This window comes from Choristoneura fumiferana, chromosome 30 (genome assembly GCF_025370935.1).
Source record: "Choristoneura fumiferana chromosome 30, NRCan_CFum_1, whole genome shotgun sequence".
NCBI classification, from domain to species: Eukaryota; Metazoa; Arthropoda; class Insecta; order Lepidoptera; family Tortricidae; genus Choristoneura; species Choristoneura fumiferana.
In genome coordinates, this window is record NC_133501.1 from 7,927,120 (window position 1) to 7,944,557 (window position 17,438).

General features: G+C 41.7%; 1 protein-coding gene across 1 annotated transcript in view; it reads right to left on the reverse strand.

Annotated features, from left to right (window-relative positions):
* The window catches only part of LOC141444507 (tubulin beta-1 chain-like), a 17,914-nt gene extending 510 nt beyond the window's left edge, over positions 1–17,404 (reverse strand). Inside the window, exons 1-11 of the mRNA XM_074110056.1 lie at positions 17,103–17,404; positions 10,343–10,454; positions 9,200–9,325; positions 7,804–7,905; positions 5,484–5,611; positions 4,352–4,519; positions 3,445–3,559; positions 2,648–2,718; positions 2,110–2,249; positions 1,396–1,555; positions 3–63 (exon numbers count right to left, since the gene is read on the reverse strand). Coding sequence (XP_073966157.1) covers positions 3–63; positions 1,396–1,555; positions 2,110–2,249; positions 2,648–2,718; positions 3,445–3,559; positions 4,352–4,519; positions 5,484–5,611; positions 7,804–7,905; positions 9,200–9,325; positions 10,343–10,454; positions 17,103–17,159 — 1,240 coding nt within the window. The 5' untranslated portion in view covers positions 17,160–17,404. The remainder of the gene's footprint in view (positions 1–2; positions 64–1,395; positions 1,556–2,109; positions 2,250–2,647; positions 2,719–3,444; positions 3,560–4,351; positions 4,520–5,483; positions 5,612–7,803; positions 7,906–9,199; positions 9,326–10,342; positions 10,455–17,102) is intronic.
* Between the last annotated feature and the right edge of the window lie 34 nt (positions 17,405–17,438).

Sequence of the window (17,438 nt, forward strand, 5' to 3'; positions counted from 1 at the left end):
GCTCTCTGCCTCTGTAAACTCCATTTCATCCATCCCCTCCCCCGTGTACCAGTGGAGGAAAGCCTGCCGACAAACAGACAGTCACAAACATAGGTTATTACAAATGAAATACCGCAAAACGGGACTTATCACGCTAAACACATGAGTAATTATACCTCGACGTTTCGACCACATTACAGTGGCCGTGGTCACGAGTAGACTAAACTGTGGGGTGTCAAGTCTGCCTAGCAGCGCGAGTCCAGCGTTTGTTTGCAATTATGAGTGAAAATCACGATAGTTTTAGACATTGCATCACAAATCACAAACAAGTAAAACATTAGCTCACGATCAATGTGCCGTTAGGTGGCGCTGTTATCAATTTTACATTTTAACCTGATTTTTTTTCGTAATATGAAGAATTATTTCACCAAAAACTATTTGCTGGTGTACTTAACTTTACCGAGTGTAAGTTGTTTAACTGTAATTATCGTTTACTTTACTCCCAGCGCCATCTAGTCCTTACATAGAATAACTGCAACAGCCTAGGTCGTACTGTCACTACTGTCGAAATTTGTCAACTCGGGCGCATAAATACAATTGGGCAAATACCTGGATAAAAGAAATAGATTCAATTGAATCCGTGAGTTAGTTTATCAAAAAATTTAGAACACGTTTTTTTCTTTTATCAATCATACAAAAATAACAAAGATGAAGCGTGTCAATTCGATAGCGGAGGGCTGAGACGTCACACCGCAAGCGTCGCATGGCGTAACGTCATGCCGAAATTTTTAATATTAGAACTACGGAAGTTTGTGTGTGTGTGTTTGTTATTCCTTTACGCTAAAACGGTTGTACGGTTTTGAATGCCATTTGGTATGTATAGCCGGAGCAACACATATGTTACTTTTTAACCCGATATTCTCAAGGGATCGAGACAAACAAAACGTCAGAAATCTAATCCGCTGAGTATGGAGTCTCGAAAATTTGGCACTGTAGTTTATAATGCAACGTCAACAAAGAAGTAATTCCCACAGGAGTTTTGTAGTCTCAAAATTTCAATCCAACTGCTTTATCTAATTTACGCGTGCGAAGCCACGGTAATTTTTAGTTTAATTGACAAATGAATTTATCCAATATTTCCTGATAATTTAACTGCAGAACACGTGTTATGCCACTAAATAAGCATGCTTAATAGTAGCACTAGCACGTGTCCTCTACACACATGCTAGTAAGTACCATTTGCTCAATAGTAGCATGCTTTCGTGCTAGTAACTAGCATGAGTAACATTAGCTTACTGGTACTTCAGGTACTAGCATGCTTATTAGCATGCTAGTAACGAGCATGCGTAAGGCGGCTTTTAGATTTCTTTAGGAGACTTAGCAACTAGCGCAGCCTGTAGGTTGTGTGCGTCTCACCTTGCGTCTGAACATGACAGTGAACTGCTCGGAGATGCGCTTGAATATCTCCTGTATGGCGGTGGAGTTGCCGACGAACGTGGCGGCCATCTTGACGCCACGCGGCGGCACGTCGCACACGGCGACCTTCACGTTGTTCGGGATCCACTCCACGAAGTAACTGGACATCGAATTCAGCAAATCGTCACTACTTTAAAAAAAACTCGTACCTCAAAATAGATAATTTTTCTGAGTGGACTTTATGAACATTATGTCAAGGTTCAATTTTGTTAACATGTTGATTTTAGATACGAGATTTTTTCAAAGTAGTGACGAAATACAAATGAATAACTTAGGATTGCTGGAAACGGAATGTAATAATCCTACTTAATATTATTAACCACCCTTTAACATAGGGTACTAGTTCAAAATTACCCAAAACAGTCGTTGGTCGCGCGACGGGTTAATCTGTAAGTTTGTGAAGATGTTTGGATGTTTGTTACTTAATCACGCAATAACAGCTGAACGGATTTACATTAAACTTGGCGTACAAATAGGCAAAGATCTGGATTGAGACATAAAAGATACTTGATATCCCGGTAATGTGTTCCATTGTCCAAGAACGGTGACGTACCGTACCTCGGCTCTCAAGATGACATGTTAACTTCGTTTGCAATCAATAGATGGCGTTGTGCGAGCGAACTTCAGAGAAGGGAGGGAGTAAAGTGGTGTTACCTGGAGTTCTTGTCCTGCACAGTGAGCATCTGCTCGTCGACCTCCTTCATGGACATGCGGCCGCGGAAGATGGCGGCGACCGTCAGGTAGCGGCCGTGACGCGGGTCGCACGCCGTCATCATGTTGCCCGGGCTGAACATCTAAGGAAGTTACCAGTTGAAGGTTGGAGAAAGTTTACTGGAGACACACATATCACATACAAATAGGAAGACTGACTCCACCAGGAGGCCGCAAGGCAGCGGTTCCAACGGAAATGCGTGTTTTCATGAGAAGTTCCTATCAAATGAATTATGTCGCTAAAGTCGAACTTTCAAGTTGACAGACACGTCTATTGGCACTATTGTTTTATGAAATTCAAACGATTATCGAATTTAGGGTGGTAGACCACATATTTGGCTGATGGTGCCAAACTACACGGGGCGGCGGATATAAAGTGCACTACACCCATAAAAAATATAAATCCGGCACTGGCTTGTGTATACCCTGAGTGTACCGTGTGAGGTGTGGTAGTCCATTTGTGTCCTTAACGTATACGAACCTGCTGCGTCAGCTCGGGCACGGTCAGCGCGCGGTACCCCTGGCTGTTCCTCGCGGTCAGCGGAGCGAACCCTGCAGCAGACGAGCTTTATTAAATTACAGAAGTCATGATTGTAAGACAGGAATGATCCTAGTTTCGATCATTTTTGCTGGATTAGCGCTGGTAGTGTAAAATAAATAAAAATCGGCCAAGTGCGATTCGGACTCGCGCACGAAGGGTTCCGTAACATTATATATAGGTACAACATTAGTTCTATGGGAGCCCCCCTTAATTTTTTTTTTTCTGTTTTTAATATTTGTTGTTATAGCAACAGAAATACATACGAGTAACCTGTGAAAATTTCAACAGTCTAGCTATCACGGTTCCTGAGATACAGCCTGGTGATAGGCGGACGGACAGCGGAGTCTTAGTAATAGGGTCCCGTTTTTACCCTTTGGATACGGAACCTTAAAAATTACGGGACATTTGACACCAATTTGACCTAGTGCCTAACTAAGCAAAGCTTGTACTATGGGTTACTAGACAACCTATGTTTTATAGGAAATGGCGGCGAGCAGTCGGAAAAAAATCGTTACGGACGACTGGGAAGGGACCCAGGCAGCAACAGACTCTCACCAGATAAATCCCAGTCGCACGTTCCTTACTCCCTGGAGCTTACGGGGCAGATGGTTGGTAGGGGCCTACCCTGAAGTCCGAAAATCGAAGTTCGTATCGCATATCGACGCGAACTTCGATTTTTGATTTTCGTAGTAGCCCTGCAGGAGAGGGTTGGTAGGGTTATACCAGTTGGCACTCACCAGGCATGAAGAAGTGCAGGCGCGGGAAGGGCACCATGTTGACAGCTAGTTTGCGCAGGTCGGCGTTCAGCTGCCCCGGGAAGCGCAGGCACGTCGTCACCCCTGACATCGTCAGCTGTAACATCATCATACAAATTTTATCAGTATTTTATAGGCATTCTCGCAATTCTTCGAGCTATGTCGGTAACCTTAGTTACACTGCGAATATCATCATCCGCAGAGAAACCCCGAGCATTAGTCCTCTCTGTAGCCCTCAGAGTGACTTTGAGTTTGTTCGTGAGGCCCATCGTTGCCCACACAACACATGATGAAGCTACGACCTGGTTAAGATCGCGGGAATGCGGTGGATGCGGAAAGCACAAGACGTCTGAGTGGAGAGCCTTGAGGGAGGCCTATGTCGAGGATGGTAGGCATTGGCGTACCTAGGGTTATTATTCAGGGGGGACCTGGCTTGGATTTTTGTGTGAAGATATCAGTATTATAGAATTTAAAATCGGTAGCCCAACATCCTGGGATGGGCACGTACTAGACCATATTTAGGTGGTGGTTTGGTTCGAAGGACCAAATTATGTAAGGGCCGCTACCGAGTTCTATAGGGCTCCTTGTTGAGGTTGTTGGAGATAAGTTAAAGTTATGACTCTTTAGTAATTTATTGATATTTTACGTTTAAGGTAACAAGCTAGTATATCGAGACCGTGTATCATTTACGTTTGTTTTAAGAGTGTGAGAGGAAGCGTTAATATTAGTTTAAGTATATTAGTGCGGTCTTAGGTAAAAGTGCTGTTGTCGGCGCTGCGACGTATAACTAAAGTAAGGCGCGATTCTAATCTAAAGTGCTGTACGGTATTGAACCGTACAGTGGCCACTTCCACTCCTCAGCTGTTCGATTAAAACTCAAATCACTCACCGAGACCAGATGGTTGAGGTCCCCATAAGTGGGCTCCTGTAGACGCAGCGTGCGGAAACAGATGTCGTAGAGCGCCTCGTTGTCGATGCAGAAGGTCTCGTCGGTGTTCTCCACCAGCTGGTGCACCGATAGCGTCGCGTTGTAGGGCTCCACCACCGTGTCTGATACCTGCGACATACAGGTCACTGGGGAGTGTCAAATGTTTGGTGTCCTGTCGTGACACCTAATAGTGGTAACGTACCATTGGCCCTTTTTTCACATTTTTCCCCCTTCCTCCTACAGTGACCACCTGTATATGTTAAGACCCCTCTCACCCCTCCCTTCTACTCTAATTTTCACGATGTCATTTTATAAATACTTATCGTTTTAAATATTTTTTTAAATACAAAAAATGAAAAAAAAAGTTTATCTGGCTCATATTTGTATTTGCAGAGCGTGAAGAATGGTATCCGCTCATTTCGCAAACACTACTTACTGTAAACTTTTCAGGATTTGTTTCAGAGCCATCGTTTAGAACCCTTTTGGTTAGGTAAGGTTATGATTTATAAACATCCTGAAATATTTACAGTTTTAGTTTACGAAATGAAAAGTTGCGTAATGAATCAGGTTGCCAAACGTTAGTTGCGAAACATAGTGAACCGTGAAGAATACCTTGCATATCTACTATTATTACAAGTGAAACAAGCCGTGGTGGCCTAGTGGTTTAACCTATCGCCTCTCAAACAGAGGGTCGTGGGTTCAAACCCCGGCTCGCACCTCTGAGTTTTTTGAAATTCATGTGCGGAATTACATTTGAAATTTACCACGAGCTTTGCGGTGAAGGAAAACATCGTGAGGAAACCTGCACAAACCTGCGAAGCAATTCAATGGTGCGTGTGAAGTTCCCAATCCGCACTGGGCCCGCGTGGGAACTATGGCCCAAGCCCTCTTGTTCTGAGAGGAGGCCTGTGCCCAGCAGTGGGACGTATATAGGCTGGGATGATGATGATGATGGAACAAGTGAAAAACTATTAATAAGAAGAAAAATATTGACTTCTTGACGAAGACCTAAGCCCCCTCCCCGCCCCCTGAACCCTGCAAGTTCTTGGCACGGCACCGCCTGTAGGCTGTCCGCTGTACCCTCTAGCTGTACCTTGGGCGAGGGCATGACGCTGAAGGTGTTGACGATGCGGTCAGGGTACTCCTCGCGCAGCTTGCTCAGCAGCAGCGTGCCGAGCCCCGAGCCCGTGCCGCCGCCCAGCGAGTGCGTCAGCTGGAACCCTAACATACAGTATCATTACATTAGACACGTTTAAAGTTAGGGTCTCCTCAAACCCATGGACGCGCTGGGAATCGGCTTAAGCCTACCAAAAACGCTTTGTATTTTTTTGTTTCTTTATATAAGAGGGGGAAAACGAGCATGCGGGTCACCTGGTGGGAAGCAGTTACCGCCGCCCATGGACACAGGTGCGTTGCCGGCCCTTTGAGAGAATGATAGGCTCGTTTTTTAAAGATCCCTAAGTTGTACCGCTCCGGGAACACTGACCCAGGAAGCTGGTTCCACACTTTAGTTGTGCGTGGAAAAAGTTTCGCTTAAAGCGGACGGTGCTAGATTGCCAATCATCAAGGTGGTGAGGATGAAATGACTGACGCCTGCACGGAAGTACCATCAAATAAGTGGTCTATCCATTTTAAAACAAGTTCCTATGAAATAAATATGTCGCTAAATTCGTCTATTGACATTATTGTTTTATGACATACAAACGATTAGACCACATATTTGGCTGATGGCACAGAATATTATAATACTCTCGCACTAACGTCTGATGGTACACTCATAAGAGCGAAAAAGATGTCGATCGGCTCGGCCGACGCGAAACGACGTTTACCGACGGGAAGACCTCTTTTTCGCTCTTATTGCGTGGACATATATTAAGCCGGTTCCGCGTCGATAGAAAAGGGGGCGTTCAAGTAATACGTATTACTCATAACAGGAACCACACCCTACTTTATACAGCAGCTGTGTAAACTGTCAAGATGTGGTGTGTAATACAGCTAAAAGAGAACAGAACCTCAATTATTCAGTACTCTGCTGGATAATAGAATCTTATACCAGTGTTATACAAAAGGTAATACAAACTCTTGAGTAACAGGTCTATTATGATGACTATTCAGCTTTAAGAAATAAAATCGGCAAATTACAGACTAACTCAGCTAATAGCATTATCATAACAAAAAAACAACTTTAATACAGAACTTGGCAATACACACAGCTTCTATACATATATAATAAAGCTTAACCCTGCATAAGGTTAAATTGTTGGCCAGTTATATGACTTGTGTGCTGCCTGCGTTACGGCAATTTTTGGGGATATTTGACCCCCCCCCTTCCTAAAAGTTACGTAACACCCAAGTTACCATTTTTTTAGCTTTTCTTTAGCAGTTTCCGAATTAAGCTGGCATTTCTGGACACAGTCACACTGGCAACTTAGCGAGAGCATTTATAGGCCAACAACAACTGATGATGCGAATTTCTCACTTTTGAGGACATTATAGTATGTACTTGTTACAAAAAAACTGTGACGTAACGCGTAGTTTGAAACCCACCCCCCTCCCACCCCTGTAACGCATCGTAAATTTATACAAGACCCCCCCGGTCGCGTTACGTAATACTTGAACGCTCCCAAAGGGGCCTCACCTGGCTGGGTGTTATCAATATGCGGTATTTTTTACGTTCCCGCGACCTTACTAATGTCATATATGTAAGACAACTAAAATTGTACCAGACTCAAATTATAACTACCATCTATATGTGTTTATTTCATTCTAACATGATTTTTTAAAACGTTAAAATAATCCCAATAAAATCAAATTGCTATAAAACATGTAGATATAACGGACTGCAACAATAAAAAATCACGTTTCTAAACGAAACTTTTGAAATGACAATGGAACTTACTTGCCAAAACTTTTTTATTGTGTTTGCTGTTCGGCTTTTAGGGCCATTATACAAGAATTGCAGCCCATTTAATCAGCTACATTAATACTTTATTATCTAAATTAAATTGTAATTTGACCCCGTAAAACGCTATAATATACGCGAATATTTATATATTTACATATAGAATATTTATAGTCCTGTGAATTTATTCAGTAACTAATAAATGAACCATAGAAATTCAGATTATTAATTTCAAGTCGTGTCGCCTTTATCGTGGATATTTGACGTTTTGCATTGAAACAAAAGACTGTTGTCTTGCAGGCCTAGGCCTGCAACAGTATATTTTGAAGCCTGTTTTATGGAACACAACATAAACATTACGCATGTTTGAGAAAATGTAGTTTAGATGTCAAATACAAGTATAGTCAACAAAAAGTAGATACAGTCAGCAAAAAGGCTCGTTAAAATTTTTTTTTTATCAAAACCTTATAATGTAGAATCACATGGTGTGAGTTGATATACGATAGGGTACCTTGCAGGCAGTCGCAGCCTTCGGACTCCTTCCTCACGACGTCCATCACGGAATCCACCAGCTCAGCTCCCTCGGTGTAGTGGCCCTTCGCCCAGTTGTTACCTGCATATTGGATTAAAATAAATATAATACCGGCATAGTTCGAAGAGTATCTTAGCTAAATTGTAATGGGCAACATCCATAGGCGTATATATAGGGGGGGCCGGGTGGTCCGTGCCCACCCCACTAAGGTTTAGTGCCCACCTCAGGATGTTGGGCTACCGATTCAAAATTCTATAACTGATATCTTCACACGAAAATCCAGGTCAGGCCCCCCTGAAAAATAACTCTAGATGCCAATGGCAACATCCACCTCACATGGCTCTAACAACAATAACCGGTTGGGGGAGAAAGCATCGTTGCATGCATACGTCAGCGTTTCAGCCAGAGACATAGTATATATAAGCTAACACACAGTATATTTAGCTTATACACATTCTTCGCAATACATCCTCTCACATCTCTGGTTAAACGAAGCTTAACGATGCTAAAGCTTGCCTAATGCTGACGAAGAAGACTAAGAAGTAGGTTGAAAATACAAACTGAAATATCGATGCACAGAAAAACCAGAAAAATAAGACCAGCACTGGGAATCGAACCCAGATCCTCGGTATTCCGTACCGCGTGCTATACCGCTACACCACTGCTGGTCAACGGTACAGACACGAATTTCCCCTATGCACCTCATATCTCAGCCTGTTTGTTTCTTATTTAGCCACTTAAGCAGTGACGCTAGCGACATCTATACCGTAGCCCTCATCGAGAAACTTTTGGCATTCCATTGGAACTAACCGCTCACCCGGACAATAGATGTCGTTATTGAGCAATCAAATGTAATAATTTTATTTCCAGAACAATACAGGTCCAACTATAAAAAAGGTATATTAGGTACAATAAAATTAAAAAAACTAAAACTATAATAAATCAAAAAATGGACCCTGCGGCATGGTACCAAATAGCAATCAAATTAAGATTGTTTTTTTGGAATCTTTTTGTATTTTTCATTTCAATTCCAAATTTTTACTCAGATCCCCAAGTGCAGTCGATTCCCAGTGCTGATCTTATTTTTCTGGTTTTTCTGTGCATCTATATTTCAGTTTGTATTTTCAATTTAGGTTTTACGGGATGACCGTAAAAGTAAAAATTTGGAATTGAAATAAAAAATACAAAAAGATTCCTTAAAAACCAATCTTAAGAGGTAGGTACCATGCCGAACCGTTTCGTAGGTATATATTGCTTGGACGCCAGTGCTACGTGACAAGCTGTAAGTTGTAATTCATGGTAGCGTTCCACAGAGGATGTCTTCCTTCAGCAGTGAACGTCTTCCAGCTGATGATGAGTGATAAACTGGTCTCACCGGCACCGCTCTGTCCGAAGACGAAGTTGTCGGGGCGGAACAGCTGGCCGTACGTGGAGGAGCGGATGGCGTCCATGGTGCCGGGCTCCAGGTCCACCAGCACCGCGCGGGGCACGAAGCGGGTGCCTGCGGGCGGAAAGGAGAACGGGTAAATAATCCACTCGATTTTGACACGGCGGAGAGATTATTGCCACTGTAATGTAAACTGGTTGAGACTTTAAATAGGGCCGGTCATAAGTCTTATTACTTCTTAAATTTAGTACTTAAAGGCCCTGTCTTCCCGGTTGGTCGACGCTTCTGGAGACCCAAGAGCTGGCGCGTATTTAATTAACCCAGCGGATCGCACTTGCGGTCAGCATCATGGGAAACCTGCCACAGACGGGTAGTTCTTTTTATAATTTTTATTTTGATAGTAGGTATAACATCTTTTTGTCTGTCACTATTGTACCGTTTTTGTCAAACTTAAAACCTAAAATTGCTAAAAGTGGCTCCGAAGCGGTAACGTTTCGTGTGCTCTGCCTAACCCATTTGAGAATACAGAATGGATGTTTGTGTGTGTGTGTGTGTGTGTGTGTGTGTGTGTGTGTGTGTGTGTGTGTGTGTGTGTGATCTTTTTGTCTTTTTTTGTTTAGTTTTTAAATAAATAGGTAGGTAATTCAGTTCCTAACCAAAAAAAAAGTTTATCTTTACTTGCAGGTGGTAGGACCTTGTGCAAGGTCCGCCCAGATTGCTACCACCACTTTGCTCGCTAATCCTGCCGTGAAGCAGCAGTGCTTGCACTGTTGTGTTTCGGCGTGGAGAGTAAGACAGCCGGTGAAATTACTAGCACTTGAGGCCCCATCTTAGGCCTCTAGGTTGGCAACGCATCTGCATACCCCTGGTGTTGGAGATGTTAATGGGCGGTGCTGATCTCTACCATCAGGAGACCCACTTGCTCGTTTGCCATCCAGTCGAATAAAAAAAAACTTGGTAACTTATAATTACCATGTGGTAACCCCACGTAATTTTAGTAAAGGCATGCAAAAAAACACTTATTTAATACCTACAATCGTCGTGTGAGTAATCGGCCCGAAGTAGGACGCACACCTACATTATGGGATTCAATCAACAAACACACTGTTTACCCGCTCCTCACCGACTTACCATCGGCTGCCTCATTGTAGTAGACCTGGATCCTTTCCAGCTGCAAGTCGCTGTCCCCGTGGTAGTGCCCGGTTGTGTCGATACCGTGCTCGTCGGAGATGATCTCCCAGAACTAAAACAAATAATAAGCGATTAATAAATTTATATTGAATCGAATCTGGATCGAATCAGAAATGAGGAGATAGATACGTAGAAGAACAAGGGTCACCGACATAGCCAAGCGAGTTTGCTCGTTGAAGTGGCAATGGGCAGGCCATATAGCACGGAGAACAGCTTAGATGGCCGTCGGGACCGAAAAGTTCTTTAGTGGAGACCGCGCGGCAAGCGCAGCGTAGGACGTCCACCAACGAGATGGACGGATGACCTGGTTAAAGCTTCACGGTGGATGCTAGGCGCTGCCAACCGAAGCAACTGGAGGTCTATGGGGGAGGCCTATGTCCAACAGTGGACGTCCTACGGCTGAGATGATGATGATGAATAAATTTATATGGAACCGGCGCCCTTCCATCCGATGAACGTTTTTTTAGGGGAGGCCTGGCCTGAATTTTTGTGTGAGTGAGGATATCAATATTATTGAATTTTGAATCGGTAGCCCAACATCTTGGGGTGGGCACTAGAACATACAGGGCAGGGGTGGGCACGGCCCACCCGGCCCCCCACTCTATAGGTATACGCTTATGAACGAGTTATACGCGGACGGAGTTGGGTTGCGGCTAGTGTGATAAAATTACTACCATATTAAATATAATGACCCGGATAACTCACGTCTTAAATCGAGTTTAGCTCGACATGTTTCGGGCTAATCCGTAGCCCTCGTCTTCGGAGCAACGCGACTCAGCGGCTGATGCAACACGCACTCGATTATATTTATATGAGTGAGTCTCACGGGTTCTCATCGGTTCTCATCGGGTTATATTTAATATGAGTGAGTCTCACGGTAGTTTCATGTTCAAAATTACTACCATCACTATTCTTTAAATAATTTCAACAGAAAGTAAGTTTATGAAAGAAGTATCGGACAAACTAATCGGCGCCGGCGTCTCTGGCGACCAAAGGGCAGGCTTTTTCATCGCCCAAAGACAGCCTCGCAGTGCAGCGGGGCAACACCTCCAGCGTCTTGGGTACAATGTCCCGCGCTGCGCTGCCCGGTTTAGTTAATTTTTTGTGTTTTTATTTTTATAGTAAGTAGGTAGGTTACCTTACAGTCAGCAAAAAAGCTGATACCTATCAAAAACTAAAATTTCTTTCAATTCCTGCACAGCCAAATACCTATTCGTATCGTCTGAAGTGCATTCTAAAATTATAATTTATAGAATCTAGTCATCGGCATGGTTGTAGTTTTCGGCAGCTTTTACTTCTTTATTTGATCAGAAGCTGTATTTCCCGCGGGAACATGTAATATCCCTCGCAACAGCGTCTCAGTCTCAGTGTTCTGAATTTCCCTTGGGATCCTTCGTATCTAAACAATACGTACACAGAGCGTGTCTTTCGTCTTTACCTCCGGACAAAATTGAAATCCCTAGCAGAGTTTAATGCTTTACTTTTAGTTTACTAAAACCCCGGAATTGCAACTCAACTGCCATTCAACTCAACTTTCCATTTATCTGTCAGTGTATTGTAATTTATAGTTAGTGATGTGATGGTGAATATAAATTTATATTAAGTATTATTATTAACTGCCGGATCTAATGGATTACGAGCGCGAAACCGCGGGTAAAATCTAGTATTCAAATAACATCTAATTGATTTATAAAATCCCACACTTGTAACTATTATTATAGGAAACTAACTGTTGCCGCCGCGACTCCGTCTACAAAAGAATTCGTTTATAACTATCCCGCGGGAACTGTTCATTTTTCAGAGATAAAAAGTATCCTATCTCCTTCCCCGAGACTCTTAACTAATATCTGTATAAGTACCGAATTTCATCTAAATCGGTTCAGCGGTATATATGCGTGATGAGTGATAAGGTACCTAACTAACAAACAGACATACAAACTTTCGCATTTATAATATTAGTAGGATAATTATATCCAATTGATTTACAATTTTTTTAAATAAATATCATAAATATCATGGGACACTTCACATCAATTGACCTAGTCCCAAACTAAGCAAAGCTTGTACTATGGATACTAGGCAACGAATAAACATACTATATAGATAAATACATATTGAACATCCAAGACCCGAGAGCAAACATTCGTATTATTCATACAAATATCTGCCCGGCCGGGAATCGAACCCGGGACCTCAATAGTCAGCAGGGCTACTACGAAACTCGAAACTCGAAGTTCGTATCATACCGTCCCTCTCCCTCTCGTATTAAATAGTATAAGTGTCAGAGGGACCGAACGACACGAACTTCGAGTTTCGCGTTTCGTAGTAGCCCTGTAGGGTCTCTAACCACTTGGCCATCAAGTCGTCAATTTTACACTTCAGTGCTTGTATTGTAACGAATATTATTGTAGTAGAATGCCGTGGTGGCCGAGTGGCTTGACATATGGCCTCTCAAGCAGAGGGTTGTGGGTTCAAACCACGGCTCGCACCTCTGAGTTTTTCGAAATTCATGTGCGGAATTACATTTGAAATTTACCACGAGCTTTACGCTGAAGGAAAACATCGTGAGGAAACCTGCACAAACCCTGCGAAGCAATTCAATGGTATGTGTGAAGTTCCCAATCCGCACTGGGCCCGCGTGGGAACTACTGCCCAAGCCCTCTCATTCTGAGGGGAGGCCTGTGCCCTGCAGTGGGACGTATATAGGATGATATTGCAAATAGCATGTAGGTACACATGAAGAGGCCCGACGGTTGTACGTTGGTGCCGTGGCGTCTGGGGCTACCGTTGGCGTGGAATGTTACATGCGTGGATGCGTTAGCCCCGTCCCACGTCCAACGGTCTGCGCGGAAACCAGGGACAGCTGCAGACGATGCCCAAACCGTCAAGTGCCGCAAATATGCCTTTCTTAAGGACAACTACTTTTTTGCGGCACTTGCGGTCGAAACCTTTGGGCCTTGGTCGTCCGACACAAAAAAAAAAATATGAAAGAAGTGTCGGACAAACTAATCGGCATATCTGGCGACCAAAGAGCAGGCTTTTTCTTCGCCCAAAGACTGAGCCTTGCAGTGCAACGAGGCAACGCCGCTAGCGTCTTAGGCACAATGCCCCGCGCTGCGCTGCCTTTGGATGAGGAAGCCCGTTTTAGTTAATTTTATATGTTTTTTTTATTTTTATTTTTATGTAAAAATTCATTGTTTAAATAAATAAACATTATATCTGTCCACATAGTATTACCATTACGCATCTCTACAAACTTGTAAAAACAAACAAGGCTATAGTTATGTGTGCCCAGAAGCTCGATTGCGTCACAACTCTGAAAGATTGTCACGATTGCAGGTGTGTATGAAACCTCATGTATTCGTAAATAATGCGAGAAATTTGAATGCGTTTTGTTACATTGCGGGCCCAAGAGACCATACATTTGTGAGTAACTGAAGATCAACGGCAATGAATTGCATATTGAGCGATATTTATGTCTAAATGAGCCAGTGTGTAAGTAAGTTAAGGTCAGAATTACAATCTGTTTTACATTTGTAAGACTAGTCATTTTGTAACAATTTTGCTGTTTCTTTGAACAGTTTTAAATAAAATGAAATAAGGAAAAAGATGGCAGACCTTGCTGAATTTCGAGACGATTTCAGCGTTTTTGGATCATTATTCGAGCGTTTATTTTGTTTGATTTTCGTGGGCACATTTTTGTTGATGGTAAAAGACTGTTACTCGTAGGTACTTTCCAGGTTCTCTTTATTTATTTTGCTTGATTTTAGTGGGCACATTTTTGTTGACATGGTGGAAGGACGCTGTTAGGTACTTTCCAGGTTATCTAGGATCCAGGTTATCAGGACGACATATAATATAATAATCGGAATGTCACCACGCTGCACAAAATGTGGCCACGACAATGAAGAGGTTGCAACGCTCAAATATTTAATGACTAAATGACCCTTTTAAAGTGTGTAATTTTAATTCAGTTATTAAGTAGGTAGATAGATTTAAGACTAGCTTTTACCCGCCTTCGGACGTGTTAAACATTACGCCTAGCAATTGAATAATAATTCCGGGATTTCACAAAAAAAAACTGGGTATTCCCAAAAATTACGTCGCGGATTTCACTAAAGTTTATATTGTTATTTATTATATTTTATTTGTGTGTCTTCCGTATTATTGAATAAATTCTTTCTCTTTCTTTCTTTAGTTGCATAAAAAATAGTGAGTGCGGCGTAAATCTGACTTGTTAAATCAGGCGTGAATAGGTACACTGTGTGCTTGAGTTGTGAAATTGTCCTATTTTCTTAACTAAGTATGCTTGACTCTGTTCACAATCGTGACTGCTTTGTTGATAAACTCAGCATTAACCTATTAGAACCTTTGTTGGTGATATTATTCATTACTTCGAACTATAGATATCATACACCAATTGACCTAGAGGCCCTTAAATTTGATGCTATGTGTACCTACATACTTGACGAGTAAAATGCACTCAAATATATGTTAAATGACTCGACCTTCTACGTTGCCTTAGTAATATATTACGAGTAGGTAGGTACATGAGTACTAGTCGAAAGAGAAGTCGGTTAAAAAAAGAGCCACTTGAGTTCAATCGAAACATTAAATCAAAAATAAGTAAGACGTTTGCGATTTTATCTGATCTGAATACTTTTAACTGTCTGACAAGGTGTTTGTAATTATGTTATATTAATAAAACCATTTTTAGACTAGGACCATTATAAAGATTGCTATACATTTAAGTAAGTATTTTTCGTTCTACCAATAAAATTCACGAAGCTCCTATTTATTTTGCCTTCTTTCTTATTTAAGGGTTACACTCTTGTCGGTGCAGCCGATGAATGACTCTCCACTTCTCTCTACTCAAAGCTGCCTCCTTTAACCTCCTTATATGACATGACGGCTACATTCTCTTTTATTTGCTTTGTATAATCAATTCTCGCGTCGCCCTCCTTTGCGTAGTGGTCTCCTCCTTTTATTTTGCGTAGTAAATAATAAATTCTTAAGTACCTGTACCTATCTTAAAAAACTCGGTCCAGTAGAGTCGTAGATAAAATCCTGAGACAGACGGATTGAAATAGTGGACTGCGTAGGTAAGAAGAGTGGAGGGTTCCATATCACCCGGTAACGCGACGTACAGAACTGAACCCTAAAAACTCAAGAGTATGAAAGTTGGAGACAATTCACAATCTTACAATAGTGAGATACTTAAATTGTTTCATTTTTAGTTCTTAACCATCGACGCAAAAGGAGGAGGGTGATTATAAGTTTGACGCCAATGTCTGTCTGTCTGTAGAGTCGTATCTCCCAAACGGATAGACCGATTTCAGTGGACTTTTTTTACGTGAAAGAGAGTTTTCTTGCGTTGGATTTTTAGCTAGGTTCTCTTTTTGGAATATTGATCTTTAAAATGAAAATGTCGGAGAATTTTTTCAACTTTTCTAACTTTGTTACCTGGGTCATTATTCTCAGAATTCTTTTTTACCTCTTTTGAAGATATAAAACGCTAAGTTGTCATGTAACAATCGGGGTGACCCTATTTACCGGACGTACAATACCACATGGAAATACCGACGTGATAATTTGTGACACGCCCATAAAAACTTGTCAGTTTGACATCAGTTTGTATGGGCGTGTACACGAAATATCAAGTCGGTATTTCCATGTCGGTATTATCCGTGCCGGTAAATAGTGTCACCTAACAATCGGATACGCTCTACCGCCCTTCATCAGTTTCCAGATGTATTTGTTATCTTCGTGGCTGTTCTAAGTGGACTAGCCATGCATGTAAATGAGTAATAGTTTTTACATAGTTCGTTCTTTACGGTAATTATCGCTAACAGAAATACTTTCTCTCGTGAGAAAGCTTGGTGTCTCACGTTATAGTCAACTAAGTAGCTTTTGCTCGTACACCTACCTACATAATTAACATTGTCCACGCTGAAATATAGAAAATTACCACGCAACTTAGATATTTCTCTCTACTTCAACCCTTTTCTTGAACGAATTTTCGAGAATCCCATAATTTTTAAGTTTTTTTTGTTGCTAGCCTATTTTTGTGCCCCACTGCTGGGCAAAGGCCTCTCCTCTCTTGCTCCACTCCTGCCTATCAAAGGGGAGTTCTCGCCATCCCACATTATAGGCATCTAAGTCGACCCTCCATCTCATCTTCGGTCTCACTAGGGACCCATTCCGTAACAATTTTGGCCCAACGTTCCCATTTTTAAGAGTTAAAACACTTAATTTAATGATTTAAATATGTACAATGTTTCATTCCTTATTTCACAAAAAAAAAAACAGAATGTACCTACGAGCCCGGGTTAGAACCAACGAACTCTGCTCAGATATAAGTACTATTATAATAATAAAGATAATCAATTATGAACCATTCAACACTGTTATCTACTTCATAATTTTAATCTTGAAAAAATATTAGGATATTAATAATGAAACTCATTAAAAAAATCCCGGAATCCCGTCCGGTAAAACTTCGACTAGCGCTCATCACTATTCAAAAACTAGTTATACAATCCATTGTTTCGGTTGTTACGTAGACTTAATTAAAATGAATAATTTCTACAACTCGTCAACTCATTACGAACGCAAAGAGTACTTCACAAATAAAAATAGATTTCTCATCGTGAGAATAAAGTGACCCAGTTTTATAAAACAGGTGTTTTATTGTACCCACCTTGGACCCGATCTGGTTGCCGCACTGGCCTGCCTGTAAATGCACTATTTCACGCATTTTATTTATATTTCACTATAAATTAGCCTAAACGTCGTACTCGGACCGAATTAGAAATTGTACTATTTTTGGCGCGAATGGCACGTGGTAAGATTTGTTCAGACAATTTATTATAACTTTTGTGATTTTATGGTTTTTGTAAGGAGCACATGACTGAACATTTATTTACACTTTTAACGAGAGTTAAGTATTGTTTTGCGGTGTTAAATGAGAAAGTTAAAGAGTTAGTTAAATGGGTATTGCTTAGCGCGCCATCTGTTGTGAACTTTGAAAAAGCTG